General features: G+C 50.8%; 1 protein-coding gene across 2 annotated transcripts in view; it reads right to left on the minus strand.

The window, feature by feature from the left end:
- Positions 1 to 4,922: 4,922 nt before the first annotated feature.
- The window catches only part of SSBP3 (single stranded DNA binding protein 3), a 56,052-nt gene continuing 40,530 nt past the window's right edge, over positions 4,923 to 20,444 (minus strand). Inside the window, exons 6-18 of one of the 2 annotated variants that reach the window (XM_055815607.1) lie at positions 15,706 to 15,786; positions 14,844 to 14,903; positions 12,637 to 12,703; positions 12,453 to 12,529; positions 9,444 to 9,508; positions 9,285 to 9,333; positions 8,928 to 8,963; positions 8,666 to 8,720; positions 8,119 to 8,189; positions 7,501 to 7,579; positions 7,237 to 7,265; positions 6,952 to 7,053; positions 4,923 to 6,389 (exon numbers count right to left, since the gene is read on the minus strand). In XM_055815607.1, the coding sequence (XP_055671582.1) occupies positions 6,360 to 6,389; positions 6,952 to 7,053; positions 7,237 to 7,265; positions 7,501 to 7,579; positions 8,119 to 8,189; positions 8,666 to 8,720; positions 8,928 to 8,963; positions 9,285 to 9,333; positions 9,444 to 9,508; positions 12,453 to 12,529; positions 12,637 to 12,703; positions 14,844 to 14,903; positions 15,706 to 15,786 (801 nt within the window). In that variant the 3' untranslated portion in view covers positions 4,923 to 6,359. The remainder of the gene's footprint in view (positions 6,390 to 6,951; positions 7,054 to 7,236; positions 7,266 to 7,500; positions 7,580 to 8,118; positions 8,190 to 8,665; positions 8,721 to 8,927; positions 8,964 to 9,284; positions 9,334 to 9,443; positions 9,509 to 12,452; positions 12,530 to 12,636; positions 12,704 to 14,843; positions 14,904 to 15,705; positions 15,787 to 20,444) is intronic. The other variant, XM_055815608.1, reaches the window with a different exon arrangement.

Genomic DNA, 20,444 nt, shown 5'->3' on the forward strand with positions numbered 1-20,444 from the left:
GTTGTGTGTGTGTTTGTTTTTTTTTAAAACCAAATTGTGCATGAAGAAACTCTTTCATTTTAGGGGCTTACCTCTGGATTCAGGTTAGAGAGTGTCATCAAATGCATCCTCCTGCACTCTTCCACCATTGCCTAGAAAGAACATAAGCCAGTCATTATTCCTCTGCGCAGGTTCTGCTCTCGGTGTGCTTTTGCACAGAGCTAGACTCAAGCCTATTTTCCGAGGTTGCTTTGAGTACTTCTGAATGCAGTGTATGTGGAAGAGACTTACAAAGCTTCAAGGGGAGAGCCTGAGACACGAGCCTTTTTCATTCTGCCTGGCTTTTACTTTGTTTTACTCCTGGCTGCTTTGGGATGTGTCGTGCTGCCCTGCGCTTAGTTCCCAAAGCGCTTAATCGGTGAGATTGCTTTGTTGGATCTATAGAACTGCAGTTCTTTCATCCCCCAATTGGGGATCAAGAGACCTAGCCATTTTGGGAAAGTGTTGTAGAATGTAGCGTGAAACTTTGGTGCCTGGTAGCTAGTATTTGCTGCTAAAAATACAAAGGAAGAATTTCTTCCTGCCACACAGAGTTAACTGAGCAGGAAGTGTATTCTTTTTAAGATGGGGGGGGGATTAGTGTGTTTTTTGTAAAATGAAAGCTAAATTAGCTTCAGTCAAATGTAGAATGTTTTGCAGTTCTGCACTGATACCCTCCAGCACATGGGAAGGAATAGGACAGCCTGTGCTATTTTAAGGTGTAGAAGAGCGTATTTCCAAGAAATTCATCTCGCTTCAGCGTCTTGTGTCAGAGGCTGGTCTGTGTTTTGTGATCTTCTCTGACCATCTGGATGAACACTCCAGTTGTGCGTTGCAGCCTCAATCCGTCAGACAGCTCTACTCCACAGGTTTTGGAAAACAGATTTTCACTAGTCAAGTTCAAGATCAACAGTTCACCAAAAAAATTGGGATGCATTTGCTGTAAGTTAAATTAACAAATCCCTCAATAGTTAGGAGAAAATGCTTGAAAAGTAAATAATCTAGTAAGCATTGCATTGATCTAAATCATGTTAATTCTGCCTTCTCAAGGGATGCCTAATTCAGCTCATCAATTTATGTCTGCTCAGATCTGTATTTTGCACCCAGTTATTTAGGAATATATTTTAATACTTGCACTCTGTGGAGACTGTGCCAGTAGGTGTTTCTCAGCTGTTGGCTCTGCTTTGTCACACGGACCCTGCTAAACAGCCCTAGGCAACAGCCCTTGGACTACTGACGTGCCCTCACCTTTCCAGCTTTGGGTCATTACTGGTCTTAAGGAGGAAACCCTGCAGGGCAGCCAGCCGCCGTGCTGACATGCCCGAGCAGAGCGGTTTTGCTAAGGAAGCCCGGGAGAAGAGTGGCTGCGGTGGAGAAGGGGGTGGGTGGGTGGAGAAATTAAATGCCTCGCATGCTTCTAGTAGATGTGGGAATGCGTGAAGATGGTCTGCACGGGAAAGAGCCAAAGGCCCTTTAGATGCTTTTACCTCTCAACAAAGACATCTCTGTTAGGACAGGCAGTAGGAGAAGAGAAAGTGAAGCTGGAGTGCTGCTGTCTTCAAGACTGAGCAGAGAGAAAGCATCAGCATAGGGAGAGATGGATGAAGGCAGAATGAAGGCAATTTTGACAAATGACAGAAGCAGTAAGATGTGGGGTAGTCAGCAGGGGAATAAGGCTTCAGCACGTTACAAGAGGCATCAGGAAGCCACTTGAGATGAGGGGATTGTGCGCAAGCGTGCAAGATCGTGTCCCTGGTTTGCTCAGGGCACAGCTGATCTCACCTGCGGTGCAGGGAGCAGCAGTACTCGCATGTTGCTAGAAGGAGCAGCTGATCCTTGTGCTGAGTAAGCTCCTCTGAGGTCTAGGAGGGGAACTTGAGGGCAGAGCAGGGCTCCCAGCTTGGCATCTGAGATGAGCGCTCAGGCTGGTCCATCATGATGCCGGTGTGAGGTCCGTGAAGCAGGCAGCCCCTTGCTACGGACAGCCGTGCACACGTGCGTGGTGTCCCACTGGTCTTTCCAAGTGCACTGCACGTGGTTCGGTTCACCCACTCGTTCCTCCAGCGTGACCTGATGGAATTGGCCCAGCTGAGGGAGGTGGGACCAAGGGCAGGACAATGGGTCACACAGGCACATCTGGGTTGGCATCAATAAGTTATAAAGGCTCATCAGCAGATGAATGGCATTACCTCAGCACAGACCAAGAGCCAGGCATTAACTTTTAATGAACACCAGGCGAGGAAGCAGAACAGGCAAGAACCGAGTGGCGGGATTCAAGAGATGAAGACCCGGCAGTGCCTGGCTGCGCAGGGGAGAGCTCTGCAGCCACTGGGGCAGAACCGGGCTGCCAGCCTGCCCTGGGGACGATGCACGGTGTGCCATCGGGCTCTGCCACTCCACGCTACCTTCCCCTGAACTGCCCCCAGTGCAAAATCCGACTCCACGGGCTGCACTCATCATGCCAGCAAGTACACGCTGTGCGCAGACTGGAGCCCCTGGTTGTTCAGATCCTCCTCCTGCATTTAATTTAATGAAAACTAATGGGGGAGACAATTATGCTTAAGGTTGGGCTCAGGAGGCGTTTAGAGGAGGGAACTTGGCAGTTTCTCATGGCGGTGTTTAATAAAATTAGCCTGTAACCCAGTAAGAACCAAGGGGAAGGGCTTTTCTATGCCCCGCAATAAAACCACAACAGGCAGCATCACTGCCTGTTGCTCCGGGCAGCCAAGTGGGGCCTGGGTGGCCAGCATGGGCGGGAATGGCCCCAGGGAGCTGGGAGGGCAGGGGGTCTTCATCACCATCCACTAATTACCCTCAGGGGTCATGTTTCCAAATGATGGGACAATGCTTGCACACTACTTTCTGCAAAGCACAGAGGGATGTGATTGCCTGGACCAAAACCCACACTGGGGCACAGCTGCGCAACCCGCGCAAGGGCGCCTGTGGTGTTAACCCAGAGGCACACCTGTGCAGCTAGCAAAGGGTGCAAACACAACCCACGCTGTGGCCCTGCCATTAATTATATGCTAACGGGCTCTGCAGGCACGATGGTTTTTCTGGGTGGTTCCTAAACCCAGCAGACAACCAACGTGTTGCCCCCCTTGCCTGTGACCACAGCGTGCTCACTCCTGGAATTGCAGCAGTGAGGTGGCTGTGGGTGCCAGGGCTGGGTGGGAGCAGCCCCCAGGACCAGCCCCCAGGACCAGCCGAGCTCCAGGATGGTCCCGAGCCTGCAGCTCCCCCTGAACATTCCCGCAAGGAGGGAGAGAAGCTGCACAGTTGCAGCCAGCCGCATCCTGCCTGAACTAGTCAAAGGCAGAGAACAAGTCTCAGGCAGCAGCTCCCGGAAGCGTTTCAAGCACCCGGCACTTGCAACTACCCATCTAAACACCCAAAAAGCCCCAATCTCTCCCCAAACGCTGCAGCAGCCCCGATGCTGCCCGCTGGGGAGCTGGGGCAGCCTCGCCCACATTTCTCCATCTCCAGCAGCTGGTTCAGAGCCTGGAGCTGAGTTTGATCCTGCAACGGTGCACACACTCGCCCTGCACCGCAGCCAACCATTGCCCAAGCAGGGGGTCAGCAGACCCCATTGCAAGCCTAGATATACCCATATCTATATCTGTATCTATACCTATAGCTATATCTTATGGGTTTTTTTAAGGTGACACTCGCATCCCTTCCCCTCCCTTGCTTACCTCCCAGCAGTGCAAGACTCCAGCAACGGGAGCAATCAGGACCCAGCTCCTCTCCCAAGATATCCCCGATCCGTAACCTGTGGCATGGGACACCAGCCTCCATCGCTACACCGGCATCCCAACTCCTCCAGCCTCTAACGAGGAAACTCTGGGGAGACAGGGTAAAAAAAAATAATAATCACACCCCACCCCCCCCCACCCCCCCCCTTTTTAGCCCCAGAAAGCCCCCCTCTGCCTGCAGCCATGAGCAAGCACATCCTCAGCCTGGTGCAGGCAAGAATGACCATTTTCCTTGGCTAAAACCTAAATTTTCAAAATGGTTAAAAAAATAAAAAAGAAAGAACATAACCCCCAAAACCACAAGCGAGCATCATTAAACCAAACCTCTCCCAGTCCCCTGGGTCCTGCACTGCAGCAGAATCCCCATCCACCCCCTGAGCCTCAGCCAGCCCCCCCCAGTGCCAGCCCCCACTTGGTTCTGCATCACCTCCACTCCTGCATCCCAAACCTGGGGTCTCACTCAGCCTCCAAAAAGAAAGGTCAGAAAAAAAATGCTTCCCCCGCCCCCCCCCCCCCCCCCCCCCCCCCCAGTCTGGCAGCAATCACCAGGAACAAACTGCAGAGCACCGAAATCAAATGTTTATGTTGATATTTATTACAGCATGGGGGGGGAGGGGGGGGAGGGGGGGAGAAGGAGGGAGAACCATTTCATTCAAAAAACCATCCCATACCAATGAAGACAATAATTTAGCTATTCATTTTAAAATACATTAAAACCGGTCCTTTCATTTCCTCATGTCAGAACAAAAAAAAAAAAAAAAAAAGAAAAAAAAAGAAAAAAAACCCCAAACCCTGAACAAGATGTAAAGCGGAAAAGGGAAAAAAAATGACCCCCTTGGGGAGTCCCCGGGTATATTTGCGATGCAACAAATCTGCGTTCGGTTATTTCTCGGCATTACTTGGAAAATATTAACCTGACTGTAACTATGAGACTGACACCCTCAGACCCACCCTGTCCCACCCACCCCTCCCTCCCCAGCGACTTTCTACAGGTAAAGCACAATTAAAATGCCTAGGAAAAAGAAGGCAAACATTAAAAAAAAATATTCGTATTACACGCTAAAAAAAAAAAAAATTGTCATCTCATGTCTTGCAGTCAGAATAATAAAAACAAGCCAAATGTTCCCCGAAAACATTTCAATGAAGGGGTGCGGAAAAAAGACATCCCTTTAATAAAACATTATCAACAAATATCGTACACAAACTACAATGTATAATAATTATTTTTTTTTCCCCTCTCGGTAATTTTCGAACCAGACTACAAGGTAAGAAAAAACACTGAAACAAGATACAATGCTTTCAATAATCCGCACAAAGGTCAAATCCAAGGGAGAGAATATTTTACAGAATATGATATACATGGAGCAGAAATGGGAGCTGGAGAAAAACAAAGACCAAACTACAGGGTAGTGTCATGTACAGAGATCCCAACCCGCCGCCTTGGCTCGTCCCTTCCTCTCCCACCAGAAGGAAGGGCCTTCGATGCTTGCCATTAATTTTTATTTTCTTATTACAGAGCGAGCCTACAGAATAGCAAGGTTACATTTTAACAACAAGAATTCCTTAAAAAATATCTCCATCCAGTTCCAAATCATAGAGTGAAACCCTGACAAGAGCACATCTCTAAAGAAAAGAACCCCCCCAAAATACCCCCAAAGCAAATAAAAAAACCCCCCAAAACCCCAAAGTTAGCTGGAGATCACAGTTTCAAAGTCCCAGGTCAGATTAACCCTTTCTTTCAGTGGATTGAAAAAAAAAAGAAATTGGAAAAAAAATCGGTTTTTGCAGTGAACCAGCTGAAGGACTCTGGGGAAGGGAGGGACAGAGATTTCTTCTTGTACTCAGAGAGGGGGGGAAAGACTAACACGGTGCATGCCACAGTCACAGAGAGCAAGATCACGATTCATTCGAGGATGTGATCCTAGAAGGGGTCACCTGCGTTAACAAGTTTATAACGAGGTGGTGGAGTCTCTTCCCCAAAGCAGATCTTGTTAACTGGAGGAGGAAGCGTTGTGCTGCAAACAAACCAAAAAAACCCAAAAATAGAAGGGAAAAAAACCCCCAAAACAAAACAAAACAGAACAAAAAAAAAAAATCAACCAAAACAACCAGTCCTTCTGAACAAAAACCACCATTGTAAACTGTCCAGTTTATTTTAAAAAAATGACTACAACAGAGACAACATGAGATTTCATATCTAGACTAGCTTCCTGGTGTCGCACGGCACAAACATACAACAGGTTCGGTTTCTGTCTTTATTTAAAAGAACAAAGCAAAGAGATCGGAGTTGGGTGCTAGAGGCTTCTGTTTGTTTCCAAAAAGAAGTGTCATGTACATATATAAACCCTTCTGCACAAAGAAGGGTCTTGTCATGTCTTGAAATATTTTAAGTTTTGTCCTTCATGTTTTATGGAATAAAAAGTTCAGCCTTTTTATTGCATGAAACTAAACCTGGGGTTTTGGCCCCCGCCACACGTGTCCCTGCCCATACACCTAGCTTCTTCTTCTTCTTCTTGCATAATTTGTTGAGATCCTCCGAACGGCAGCTGACTCTCTTGATCCTGGAGAGGAGGAGGGGGAGGGAAATCACACACTCATCGTCATGCTGGGGGAATACTGGAAGAGAGACAGAGCCAAGGTGAGAAACCAGGCGGGCCAGACGCCCAGGCACCCAAGGGGGCTGGAGACTGGTGACAACTACACAGCAACCTAATTGGATCAGGAGGATAGAATACACTGGAGACTCGAATTTATCAGGGTGTAATCTGCTCTGTAGCTTGCTTTTCCAGGGAGAGAATCAGCAGAACAGTATGGGGTGAGATGCAATTTAAAACAATTAACATGCACGCGTCTATATGCTGATAATAGAGGAAGAAGAGGAGGGGTGTCTGCAGCCACGCACAGTGCCTTGGATCGGCCAGGCCAGCACAGCTGGCTGCATCTGCACCGGCTCCTCTCCATCCTGCGGGATCCTCTCCCCTCCGTCGGCACAGCCCTGTCCCGCCAAGCACCCAAGCCTGCACCCACCAGCATATTCCCTCCTCCCCATGTTCTGTCCCGGAGCAGCTCACACACAGCACAACCCAGCTCCAAAAGGCACCCACCACCAAGCCCACCCAGCCCCATGCCAGGACCCCCCGGGCCCGTCCCCCCTGGCCCCAGGGAGGCACGCACTCACATTGTCATTTTGGAAGGAATGAAGAAAGTTGCCTCCCAGCTCCCCGTCGTCTCTTGGAGTGCCCGGGGGATTGCTAATGCCACTTATGTTGTTTGGAGAATTCTGTGGGAGATGGGGGGAGGCAGTGAGCAGGTCCCTGAGCCCCCTAAAATGCCGTGGGGGCGGGACACAGCCCTGCCTGCCCCGGTCACATTCCCCCAACGTGTCCCCATCCATTGGGGTCACACCGGCACCCCAGTGCCAAGACAAGGGGGGGCCCGCACACCTGCTCTGCAACTCACTTACTTTTGGAAGTCCATCTATGTCTCCTGACCCTGCACAGGGGGGGACACAAAAGGAGAACAGCCTTACTGAGCACGCAGCGACGGCCCCGCGCCCCCCTGCCCCGCTCCCCCCAGACCCCCCTTTCTATTTCCAGCCAGAGGCTCTGCTGTGAGCACTGGTCCAAATTGGGGATGGGAGCAGGCACTGGGATGCTCTGCCAGTGTCCCCAGGAAGTGAAGGCATGGTGGGGCTCCCCAAGCCACAGTCCCCCAGGCAGGCACTCACCTAACGATCCGTTCATGTGATGGGGCTCCATGCCACCCATGCCACCCATGGGGCCGTCAGAGCCGGGGCCCATCGGGAACTGCGTAAGGAAAAGGCGACAAAACCAAAATCAGCCACAAAATCACCCCGCACGTCTGCCACAGCCCCAGCGGCTCCTGGGGACCATCTCCTCCCCAGGCATCCCTCCGGAGCTGGGCGCAAGGAGGGATGCATCCACCCCCAGGACTGCAGGGCGTGTCTGGGGGCTCGTGGGTCTCTGGGTGCAGCTATAAAATTCGGCCAGACAGGTGCAGGCAGACCCAGACCCCTGGCAGCGCAGGGGGCTCCCTCCAACCAGCAGTTAGCGAGATGTAAGCCTGCCTGCATCCCGCAGCACACAGCGTCTCGCTGGGCACGCAGCTGCCACCATCCTGGCCGGAGCAGCAGGACCGCCGCTCTCTTAATAAGCATAAAAAATTAACAAAGTCGCTGAAGAGTTAATCGCTTTTTGATGGTTTGTTTTATTTCTGTTTTGTAACAAATGGCTGAAATCAATTAAACTGCTTTACTCTCAACTGATGAAGTTAATTATGATTTGTTATGGTATCTGATATGTAAATTATTAGAAAGCAGACTTACATTCGATCGACTGCCTGCGGGCGGTACTGGATTAATCATTGTGTAGATGTTGTCACTTGAATTTGTTGAATCTGTGGAACAGTGAAGCCCAGTAAGTCGGGTGATTAATTCATTTCTTAATTAAAACAAACTCGTGCCACTTGAACTCATTCTTTTGTATTTTATCACCTAAAATTCCCTCTAAGTACCACCATTTTCTGGCTAATTTGTATTTAATGAAGATCCACAAAGTTTTTAATCACAGAAATTCAACTGCGAAAAATAATTCAACTCCTGGCTGGGAAGCGCGGGGAGGTAATTCCCGAGCCCCACAGCACACACATCCATAGGGGGATATAGGAACATCCCCAAAGGCCACCCCAAAGCCAAGCAGCCCACGCTGCTCCCTTCCCAGAAAGGCAAAGGCTACATAAATTGGCTGTCACTGGTTGGGCTGTGGTCACCTGTGCTCGGCGGCACAGCCCCATGGATGGGGTCTCCTGGCCTGGGAAGAGGCAAGAGCTTAAGAGGGCTGGCCCTGGAGAGGGGGGTCTCGGGGGGCTCATACCTGCGGGACTGGGCATGATGGGTGTCCCCGGAGGACCACCGCCGCCGGGCGGGCCCTGCAGAGAAACAAAGAGGGGGTCAGCTGCGTGAATATGAACATCGCCCACCTCCCCACGTTTTCAAACGCCTCCCCCGAGGCAGACCTCACACCCCCAAACCCAGCCTGGCCGCTCTCCCCGGCACCATTCCCCCCAAACCACACGAGCTCCCTGGGGCGTAACATCCCTGCACCCCCGCGACAGGAGAGAAGGAGCAGGACTCACCACGTATGTACCAGGCGATGAAGAAGAGTATGGGATCTACAGAGAGAAGAGAGCCAGTTCAGCCGCGGGGTGCACTGGGGGTCCCGTGGGCTGGACCCCAGCTGTGCACAGCCGAGAGCCCCTGCCGCCCCCCAAGCCTGGCCAGGATGGGGGTCCCAGCCCCGGCCAGCCCCCACCGCTGCACCTCGCCACAGGGAGAGCAGCACAGGAGCAGGGCTCCAGCTTTAGATGCAGCGCCTGCATGAGAGGCTGGGGAACCCCCTCGTTAGCAGGATTCAGCTAACGGGGAATGGCCTCATCTGTGGGATGGCTCCCGGAGCAGCTCCGCTCTTGCTTCGAGGACCATGAGATACTCACTGAGTTAGCACTGCTGGGGTTCGGCCACGGTCTACCAGCTCCTGGCCCCCTGGGGTCAAAATTAAAACAGGGGAAAAAAGAAAAGTTGTGGTTTTAGCCATACGGTCCCGCAAATCCCGAACTGGCGGCCAAACGCCCCCGGCGCAGGGTTTGCCTTACATGTTAATTCCAGGCATGCCGGGACCTAGGGAGTTGGGTGGAGGTCTCATGCCGCTGCCGTAGTTCTGCAACGATAACCAAGGGTCAGTCTGCTGCAACAGGAAGGGAAACCAGAGGAGACAAGAAAAGGGAAAAAAAGCTCCAACAAAACAAACAAAAACCCCAAGAGGGTTAGTTTGCAAAAATGAGCTTTAAAAAAAAAAAATAAAAAAAAAATTAGATGATGATGATGACGAACGTCGAGGCAATTAGCAATCATGTTTATAAAAAACCCAGGCAGCTGAGTATGGAAGGGAGCCAAGCTGAGCCCTGAAGTCGTGTCCCCCTCCCCCGGTCTCTGATGCCAGGGTGGTGGAGGGAAAACAGCCCCCTCCCAGCTCCGGGAGACAACTCTGCTCACAGCCCCCGGGTGCCAGCAGCAGCCCTTTGGGTTTCTCTTTTTGTGCAGGAGAAAACAGGGGCAGGAGGAGGGAGGAAGGCGTCGCTTGGAAGGTTATTGCTGCAGTGTAAGGACAGGAAAAGGCTGCACGAGCTTCCCCCGGAGATTAAGCATCCCCTGCTCCCAGGATGACAGCTGGAATAAGGAAAACCAAGCCAGGCTTGTTTTCCTGTTGCTTCCCAGCTCTCTGCGACATCCCCCGGAGCAGGTCTGCAGCCCTGGGGAGCGGGCGAGGGCAGGCAGCCCCTCGAGGCTCATCTCCTGGCTCCTTCCACCCTGGCTTAGCCTCCAGCTGGGACTGGGAGCCTCAGATCTGCGTCCCTCGTCTCCTGAAACCAGCTCTAGTACAAAGCCAAGCCCAAGGCAGCAAGGGAAGAGGAATCCCCTGAATGCCGCGCTCCATTTGGTCTGCGCTTTGCTCCCTGTGCCCTCTGGGCAACATGTAGTTGGATTTAGGTCGCGCTGCCAACTCCTCCCCCGCCCGCCGCGATGCATCTTTTTGGGCTGTATTTCTGCCATTTAGAGAAAAAAACCATGCTAGGGCAGGAGGAGGGATGGCTGGCCATTTCCTATCTCACAGCCCCTCTAGAGCGCTCCAAGCTGGATTTGAAGTACAGTACTTCAGTGCCGTGGATTTTTCCGTGGATTTAAGGATTCACCGGAGCACGGTGCTCATGCCAAAGTTTGTTTTGAAGAAGCAGAAAAGGGTTTTCCCCAAACAAATTACTGGCAAGTCCTTAATTGATCAAAATTCCAGCCATTTAGACTGAATAGCAGCATCAAACCCCTTGTTTGGGGGAGAAAAAAAAAAAAACCAAAAAAAAAACCTCAGCGTTTTTAATTGGAGCTGAAAGGCTGGAAAACGAAGCCAGCTGAAAGATGCTTGGGGAGGGTGGGGAGGGAACACAGCTGTGCCGAGCGACCTGGATGCTGGGCTCCCACAAGACACTGCTGAAACCCAGCGAGCTAAAAACCCTCTTCACAGAGGCAGTGGCAAACCTAATTCTGGCTTCTGCAGAGCTAAAACTGTGACTATAAAGGGAAAAAAAGGCAGCGGTGATGGGCTGCAAGGGATGATTCATTGTTGGTGCATAATAAGTGGCTGTTGTCTGGATGCCGGGATGTCCTGGCTGGATGCTGGGATGTCCTGGCTGGATGCTCTGCAGCCCTTTGGAATAATTTAAGCAGTACTTGGGAAGGTCCTGATGCAAAGCCTCAAGAAAAAAAAACCCTGGGCATGCAAGGTGTGAGGGGCTGCTGGGTTTGGTTCGGCATTTTTTGTGGTTGCCCGCACAGGCGCCGGTCCCTGGGTGGCTGCAGGGAGGCAGCACCCCGTGGGTGCCAGATTGGGAAGCCCAGCGCTTCTCCAGGGGAAGGCTGCCTTTCAAAAATCCTCTTCGTAATGTAGGTACACAGGGAACGGCAGAGTCAAAAATAAAGCTCTGAACATTTCACAACTCCTGCCGGCTCCCAGAGCTGCCGCCATCCCACGCGGCGCTCAACGCGCGCTCGCCGCTTCCAAGTTTCATGGCGAGCTTCGCAGGTGGGAAGCGAGCAGCCTCCCCCAGGCAAACCGCCGCCACTCGCCTTGGCGCAGGACACGCTAACAAATGCTGGGTTTTTTGGGTGCAATCCTCCAGGAAAGGAGGATTTTAAGCAGAGCGGCGGCGCTGTTGGAGGGCTTGTCTGTGAAATGACGCTTGTGCAAGTTTTTTTATCCCTTGCCCTAGGACGGATCCGGGTGCCTGCGGAGATGGCTGGGCATCCCTGAGCAGCATCCTCAGGCTGGTGTTAAAAAGAGATGACACAACTCCCTCTTTACACAATATTCCCTTATCTCAACAGTCTCTGGGGGAAAAACAAAACAAAACTCCAGCGCGCCCGCTTGTCTCTTGACAGACTCTGATCCTCGCGCTACAAACTCGACGTAGGCGATGATGCAGAGAGGATAAACCTCCAACCAAAATATGGTAATCTGGTGTTGAAGTCTCGTAGAAGGAACAAACAGCAGTGAGTCAACAACAAGCCACTCCATAAAGTGAATCAAGGGAAAGACAGCATATATTAACCCAGATCTGCTTAATTCCACGAGTGTACTCCCCCCCCCTTCCTGAGATGGAGAGCTTAAGCAGGCAGCAGGAGGGGCAGGTGGATGGGAACCTCGCAAAGGCAAGCCTTATTCCCCTGCTGAAGGGATCTTTGCCATTTCTTTTTATTTATTTATTTTTAATGCAGGCCTCCTTTCCCTTTCCTCCTGTTAGGGTCGTAACTATTTCCCAGGCAGGCAGCGTAATGCACTCACGGGCTGCTCCGGCACGGCGCTAAGTGCCATCCCCTTTCACAGAAGGGCAGGAGGGAGGCTGCAATACCCTTAATGAGCTCTGAAGACCTCACTCATGTGAAAAGGAGGGATTCCCAGATGTGAGACTAATGCAAAACGCATTAACACTAATGGGGGGACGTGGTAGTGGTGTGGGGGGGGGACTCCCAGCCCTTTGAGCCCCCGGAGGTTGTTTCGATGGCGCGTGGAGTTTGCCGAGCTGTAAGATGCTCTTTGGCGCGGGGCTTACCTGTGGACCGGGACCCATGGGGCCCATCCCTCGCGGGGGATTCATCCTTTGCATGGGGCCGCCCATGTTAGGGTGCCCTGTTGGGAGGAAAGCAGGGGCGTTACACAGTGCAGCAGCCACTTCGGGTCCCAAATTAAGATCTAACGAGAAACGTTCACGTTCAAACCTCCTTCACTGCGTTTACCTTGCTGTCGCGTGGGATCCATTGAATTGGGCAGCAATGGCTGTGTACCGGGAACGGCGCCCGGGGGCTGTGAAAACAAGGGGAGGAAGATTAAAAAATAATAATAATGGCTACAATGCAGCCCCACAGACACAGATTTGGGTCGAGGCTTTAGGCTTTCAGTGGGCTCCTCAGTGGGCTCCCTGGGATGCCTGCTGCTGCCCGAGCATCCTGCATCCTGCTGCATCCCACATCCCAGCCATCTTCCTACAGCCTCTGGGTGTTTGCCTCCCCTTTCATTTCGCAAACACTCTCTAAAAACCAAACAAGGCACCCGTGTTTCCTCCCCTCCCCACAGACCGCACAACATCAGGCTGCCGTATTTTTAGGGAGTGGGGGAAAGCCTGGGCTGCGTGGGGCAGAGGTGTCAAAGCTGGCAGGGAAAGGAGACCGGCAGCTTGGCTCTCCGGTATTTACACAGTGGCAGGGCCAAACTGTACAGGTTGCAGCGATTCACCAGCTGCCAGCAGGGAGATGCTCTGTTTGCAGCAGCCCAGGGTTGGACCTGTCCCCATGCAGGCAGAGGGGAAGGCGGATGCTCCCCCTCCCCAAATCCACGCTCTGCTCAGGCAGCGTGGCTAAAAGTTCAAAGGCTGCTCCAAACAGATAAAGGGGGAGAAAAACGCAGATACCATCTGCTTGGGGGAAGCAAACTGTAAACAGTTTTGCTACAGTGCTGCCTTTCATTTGAATGCTGACACACGACGGATCCCACTGCTGGAGGCTCTGGGTGTGCACGGCCGCACTGAGGCACAATCTGCCCAGCCCCAATTTTTTGCAGCCTGGAAGCTGGCAGCAGGAGGAAGATAAACCAGGGGGGGTTGTAGAGACGGATATTTACACTTCTGCTGCCTGACCTTCCCACCTGCCTATTTATTCCTCTTGTCCCTCTGGATGCGACTGTAACCTCGCCGAGCGTAGGCTTACCCAGCAGAGGTTAACCTACCTCTGTGTAGGTACAAACTGTTTTATACATGGTGTTGGGGGGAAAACAAATTAAATCCTTCCAATTAACTGTACCCAATCCTGGCTACTTGACCCTGCTGCAAAAGCAGCCTCCCCAAACTGGTCCCCTGCCTGCCCCAGCTCACTGTGCTCACCCCTCCAGCAGTGCCTGGGATGAGCTGGGGACCACAGCAGGACAGGGTCCTGTTAAAGTGTCCCGTGAGGAGGTGCAGTCCATCAACACCTTGCTAAAACAGCCACCAGTGCTGTGGGTGCGGGGCTCTTCCAGCTCAACCGAGGGTCCTACACCAGTCCCCCCTGCCCCCGAGTCTTCCTCAGCAACGTCTCAGCTGTCTCACCATCATTTAGCAAGTTCCAGCAACTCAGGTCTCAAATCCAACAAGCAGAAACACAAAGCAAGCTGCTATGTCCTATCTCCTGACTACCCTGCTCTTTCTGCTAGTAAAAGCTATATGTAGTATATAATAATATATATATATTATATATATATATGTATGTATATATAAAATAATGTTGTTAGCCCAAAACCAAGCTCCCCAAGATAATTTTTGCACAGTCACCTTTGCAACTCAAAGGAATGACAGGTTTCCTTTAATTTCCCTTTAATGACAAATAACCTCTGACTCGGTCGTTACCCCACGGATCTGCATGGCATCATTGGGAACCAGGCGAATTCCTCAAGCAAAGGCCATGAATTCAGGCAGCGCGTGGGGTGGAAGCCTCCATCCACAAGGCCAGAAACAAACTGCCCTTGTTTAAGCTGGGATAAGAGGATAAACCCAACCCAAAAAATTCAGCAGTGACCTGCCCCGCTTGACCCCGCTGCTGATCTAAGCGCTCGGTCAACCCAGCAGCAGGATTATCTCCATCACTTTAATTTTCTGTGATTGCAGGGAAAATCCAGCCAGGCAGTGAACACACGGCACAGTACGGCCGTGCTGCAAACACCAGCAATAAAAAGCAGCACGTTCTCCACCACCATTTACACCCTGGATGCACCCAAACCTCAAAATAAAATGAAAATAAACCAGTTATGTGACGTTTGATGCTCCAGCACCAACAAAACGGAGGATGCCCGAGGGAGGTGATGCTCTGCCATCCCAACCCATGGAGCATCTGCGGGACACCTGGCCCTTGTCCCCCTCCCTGGATAAAAGCCACCCTCAGGAAAGCTGCTGGTGCGGAGCCCGAGAGCACAGTACCTGGTTGCCCATCCTGATGGGGGGCCGGGGACCTCCAGCGTAGCGCGGCGACATGAACGGCTGCAGGGACACAAAAGGGAGGTCAGGGCCGAGCTGCGGGGGGCAGCACGCTCCCCACGCACGCCGGTTAGACTGTACACACTGTTTTTGGTGTTTTGTTTTGTTTTGTTTTTTTCTGGAGACATCCTTTTTAAAAAAGTTAAGTTTCAAAAGGGAAAAAAAAAAAAAAAAAAAAAAAAAAGGTGTCCGGAGTCCGTTTTTTAAACATTTTCTCTGTAGACTTAATGTTTGAGAGCGTTTGACATCAGCAATACTAGGTGAGGCTGTTAAAATTAGTGCATGGGAAACCCTGAGTGTTAGATACTGTTCAAGTTTAAATATATAGAGATATATATTAAAAAAAGTGGCAAATAAGCACATACAGACACGCACACACAAAAAATCCCCCAATGCTAAGTACTGAAAAAAAAAAGAAGAAAGACTTAAAGTTACTTTTTCTTTCACAATTGCTGCTACTAACAGAAGCTTAAAAACCCATATCAGGTTAAATTTCTGAGGCTACCTTGGGAAGGTAAAACAGTCTGATACCCATGATTGACTTCTCAGTCCATTGACAACTTCACATCCAAAAAAAAAAAAAAAAAAAAAGAAAAAAAGAAAAAAAGGAAAAAAAAAGGGAAAAAAACACCATTTTGCTTTGGAGCTGGGGTGCCCGGGGGGATGCTCCCCGGGGGAGCGGGTACCCGCTGCCCAGCATGCTTATAGAGGGGAAAAAAAAAGAAAAAAAAAAAAAAAAAAAAAAAAAAAGGCAAATCGAGCGCACGTCCCGGTTCACAGCCCTACCCATCACTAGTGTCTTTACCTGACTGTGGGGTCCCATCATGCTGTTAGGATTGTGGGGTGGAGGCTGTGCGTGTGGCGAGGGCTGTGACCCAGGCGGTCCCTGTGAGGTCAGACAGTAGAAGGAGGTTATAGATTAGCACATGAAAGCGCAGAAAGAGCTAAAAAAAGGATTGACGGGTGGACCTGTTTTGTCCGGGAGTCACTTATCCCATTTTTATTTTTTTCCTTTTTTTTTTTTCCTCTTTTTAATTGAATTTCTATTAATTTGTAGCTGAACAATGAATAATGATATATGCAAAAAAAAAAATTAAAAATTAAAAATCAGAACATCTGTCAAAATACAGCAGCCACATTGACAGTAAACGGTCCGGTAGTTCAACCAAGTCTGCAATGATAAACACACAGGGAAACACTTTGCAAGGTCGTGCAACAAGGAAGAAAAAATATGCAGGAGAGGACCAGAGAGGTTGGGGGAAATACAAAAAACACCCCCAAACCCCAAAAAAATATCATTTTTTCCTCTCCCATCACAAAGGTTGCAAACACCTCCGGGGTTTATGGTTTGTTTTATTTTTTGACTGTGGTTCACTGGAGGTGCTGGAGCGAGCGCAGAGGACAAGGAGCACGTCCCGGCTCGCGCCTGGGCAGCGTTTGGCCGGCACAACCCGGGCTGCATCGCCAGACCGTATGGATGCAACATCCTTCCTCGAGGTGGATTCCCTAAGGATGCGAGTAAAATGGCTTGCGAGCAAAGAAAGGATGTCTAGGGGAAAAAAGGAGAGATTAGTCGGTGCAGGTTTAAGGCTGCAGTGTAGCAGCCGCTGACATTTTGGGCTTGAACGCCCACTTTTTTTTTTTTTTTTTTTTTTTTTTTAATTTCCCTTAAAAGCCCAAAATGAAAATTTGCTTGGAAAAACCGTGAGCTTGGTGCAAGAATATACCGGTGCGTGTTAACGAAAGGGAAAAGAAAAAAAAAAAAAGTATTTTTTTGAGTCAAAGGAGGTGTAATTGGTAGAGAAAGCAAACGAGCTTTGTCAGGAGGTGATGGGAAGCGACGGCAGGCTCCAGGACCGGCGCCGGAGCAGATGTTCTCTACCTGCCTTGTTACTAATTTCAACAAGTGTTCGCCTTCTAGCTGCTGCCAGCAATGGCATGGTTTGTTACCATGAGCAATTTTCTTAATTAACAGACATTAATTAGCCATTTAGCAATTTTGCAAGCATTTGTTTAGCAGCTTTCCTAAACATGAATACCACTGTGATAATGGTACTGATTAGAGGGTCCCCTAATTAACAGTACAGGGAAGGAAAATTGAAATCACATAAATTAAAAAGGGAGGGGAAGTTAATGAAGGCAGGACATATTTGCACCTGCAAATCTTTTGTACGGCAGAAACTTGAGTGCAATGTAAATAAAGTAAGAGGGTGGGTTTTTTCCCTCTTTTTTTTTTTTTTTTTTTTTTTTTTTTGTTAATTTATTTGAACGGTTCGGCAGCAAGACGCAGCCAAGCAGATTTAAACCAACAGCCTCCTGCCAGCCTCTCTGCTCCAGCCATGCTGCACCCGGGAAATGCAGTCCCAGCATTTACACCACTATTTATCCTCCAGGAGCCGAAGGCAACCAGCCCCTGCCCCTGCTGCCTGGCGAACCTGGGCTGGAAGAAGGTACAACAGCTCAGGACAACCCTCTGGTGCCAACAAAACTGTCTTCTCCATCCACCTCCCACCAAAGTGGAGAAGACAAACCTCTCTGGTCCCAGTTGTAGCATCAACCTCCTTTAGCAGAAGACCTCTGCAAGAAACTTGACTTATTTTTGCTTCTGCGGCAGCTAACTCTGCGCGACGCAAAGCACACCAGGAGCAGCGGCCACCTCCCACCATGGGTTCATGGAGGACAGCATCTCCCAACGAGGGCTGGCCACCACCAAAGCCTTTCCTACGCATCACAGCTGCAGGATTTGGGATAGGCAAGATGGGCAGAGGTGAACGAGTGAGGAAACCCAGCAGAAGGGAAAATCCAGGACTCGCAGAGGCCAACCCTCAAGTGCCATCAATGCAAGCGTCAACAGGTCCTGCACAGCGCCTGCCTTGCTGCGCTGCGAGGGGGAGGTCACTGTTATCCAGATACTGGGCAGGCACGCAGAACCCCACGTGAAATTACCAAAGCCGTGGTTAAACCCCTGACATCCTCCCTCTCATATTCCCCTGGCATGTGAAGGTGTGGAGTTAACAGGTATCAAATGCATGGGGGATGTGGCCACCTACAGGCACCCCAGCTGGACCTGGAGGTGATGCTCTGGGTCTGCATTCAGAGCTTCAGAGCAGGTAGCCGTTGGTAGCTGTAGAAAAAGCATCTGTAAGACACCGCAGCATCTTCACCAGAGAAAAATCCCCCGCAGCAACTGGATGTGGAGAGCATCAGTTGTTTGTGCCGCTGAATCCTTCCCCTGCTGCGTGGTACTGCCCTGTCGCCCCAAGGCTGCTCCCTGGGATGCTCCAGGCTCGGCACCGCTGCATCCTCGCCGCTGCATTATCCCATGTGGTACCGCTCCCGGTGGAGACTTCTGGATAACGTGACTGCAGACACCCAGCTCATGCAAATGTCTCGGCAGGCAGGGAGGAGCCGACAGGGACTTTTTTTCTTTTTCTTTTTCTCCTTCTTTTCTTGCTTTTTCAAAACAGCAACGAGCAGCAGCATCTGAAACGCTTGCTCCGGGCTGCAAGCGCTGCGGCCCCCTCCCAGCACGGCTGCTCTGCTCCATCAGAAAGGCAGACCCTCTGGATATTGTTATCTCCATAAATACTTGCAGATGTTTCAGGGCCGGGACCCACGTTTGGCTGGGAACGCCCGCCCGATCGGTTGCTTTTTTGCCTAGGTTTCCCTCGCTGCAGAGGAAGTGGCAGATGATCCCGATGGATCACGGCGGTTGAGACAAGTGTTTTGCAGAGATGACATGTGGGCTCCAACCAATAGAACAACCCTTTTTTCTTAAAAAACGTGTATTTAGCAGTTATTAACTAGTGATGTTAAAGGAGGAAGCTGAACACACACAGTCCTGCTTCCTTTGCATCTCAAATGCCCTGGAGCCGCATCCCCTCCGCAGAGCTCCATCGGACACCCCATGTCAAGCGAGCAGGACCTGCCCTGCAGTTAATTCACTCTCTTCTCAAGACCACTGCTCTCCTCAACCAGAGAAACCACATCATCTCTCAAGTTTTCTTTTTTTTCCTTCATTTTTTCTTTCTTTTCCAGAACTGGATGCCTGGCACAGGGGGTTATTTTCCCCATCCTGTAGCTGCCTCAGAAAAAACCCAACACACAGCTCCAAACAGCTAAAATGGCATTCGAGGAAACCGTTTCCAACAGCTCTCCGTGCCCCAACCTCCTCCCTGCTTCATTTCTCCCCCCCCCCCCCTCTACACTATGGTGACTTTAGAAGTCCAACCTGGCCCACCAGACGACAAAAGTTTGCTGCCACTGCTGCCTTCCACAGGGAGTTTCCAGGCGATCAGGTTATTTCCACTCTGTCTTTCATGAGCTCGACTCCTCAAACTTCTTGTAAAATATTAAAGATGGAAAATGGCACCAGCGATCATAGCTCCGCGTGTGTCAATTTATGTTTCCAGCGTAATTCACCACAAATGGATCATGTTTTATGGGCTACATACTTTCAGCTAATGGGGGAGTTTTTCTATTTAAAAACATTTCCAAGCACCTCTGGGGGCGGCAGACCGATGCAGGATGGTACGAGGAGGCAAAGCATCGCTGCCACAAGACACCAACGATTTTAAGAGTTCGCAATAGGAAGGGACCTTAGTGTTTTAAAATACCTGCCCCTACCTACTGGTTTTGACATTAGAACATACTAAAATAAATTAGATGGATATTAATTAAAGATGCGCCTGCGTTTATTGGACAGGAGCTCTAGCTCTACCGAAGGAGAGGGAAGTTTTGCAAGTTGTCAATGAAAAAATAAGACCTCTGAAGAAGCCTTTAGGAGAGATGCTCCAGGTGCCTTCAAAGAGGAAGACCATGGTCACCTTCCAGTGCATGGTGCCGGGTGAGGACCAACTGCACCTTCCCAAGAGAGGACAAGGCAAGGCAAGGCAAGGCAAGGCAAAACAAGGCAAAGCAAGGCAAGGTGAGGCAAGGCGAGGCAAGGCAAGGCGAGGCAAGGCAAGGCAAGACGAGGCAAGGCAAGGTGAGGCAAGGAGAGGCGAGGCAAAGCAATGCAAGGCAAGGCGGGCCAAGTTCCCCCGCAGACAGCGGAAGGCAGCCGTGGGCAGGAGCTCTGCCTTGCCTGCAGCTGGGGCTCCCAACTGCAGAAGCCTGGTTTTAAGGAATATGTTTAACACAAGCTCTTCAGGAAACAAACCCATGTCAGCCGGAGCCAAGAACAGTCACCTCCATCTGGCTGGAGCACCCAAGAGAAAGTTGACTGCAAATCCCACCATATGCTCCAGACGCTCGGTACAAAAGCCTCGGGCATCCTACTAAACTTCCAGAAAAAAAAAAAAACAACTTTCTCCGATGCTTGCTTTTGCTTTCCTTCGGCTCGTCAGCCACCTTCCTTCAAACCCTGCCTGGTGCAAGTCTGAGGCTGAGTTCTGCCCCAGGGTTTTGGGAAAGGCAGCCTGGTTTTGTGGTCCTCGTGCCGCCTTGCCGGAGCTGGTTGACCACAGCTGGTGGCACCCGTGGAGCAGTGGCAAATCCCACCGAGACGTCAGGACAGCTGAGCAGGGGGAAAATGGTGGCATC

The sequence above is a fragment of the Falco peregrinus genome, chromosome 10 (assembly GCF_023634155.1).
Source record: "Falco peregrinus isolate bFalPer1 chromosome 10, bFalPer1.pri, whole genome shotgun sequence".
In the NCBI taxonomy this organism is placed as follows: domain Eukaryota; kingdom Metazoa; phylum Chordata; class Aves; order Falconiformes; family Falconidae; genus Falco; species Falco peregrinus.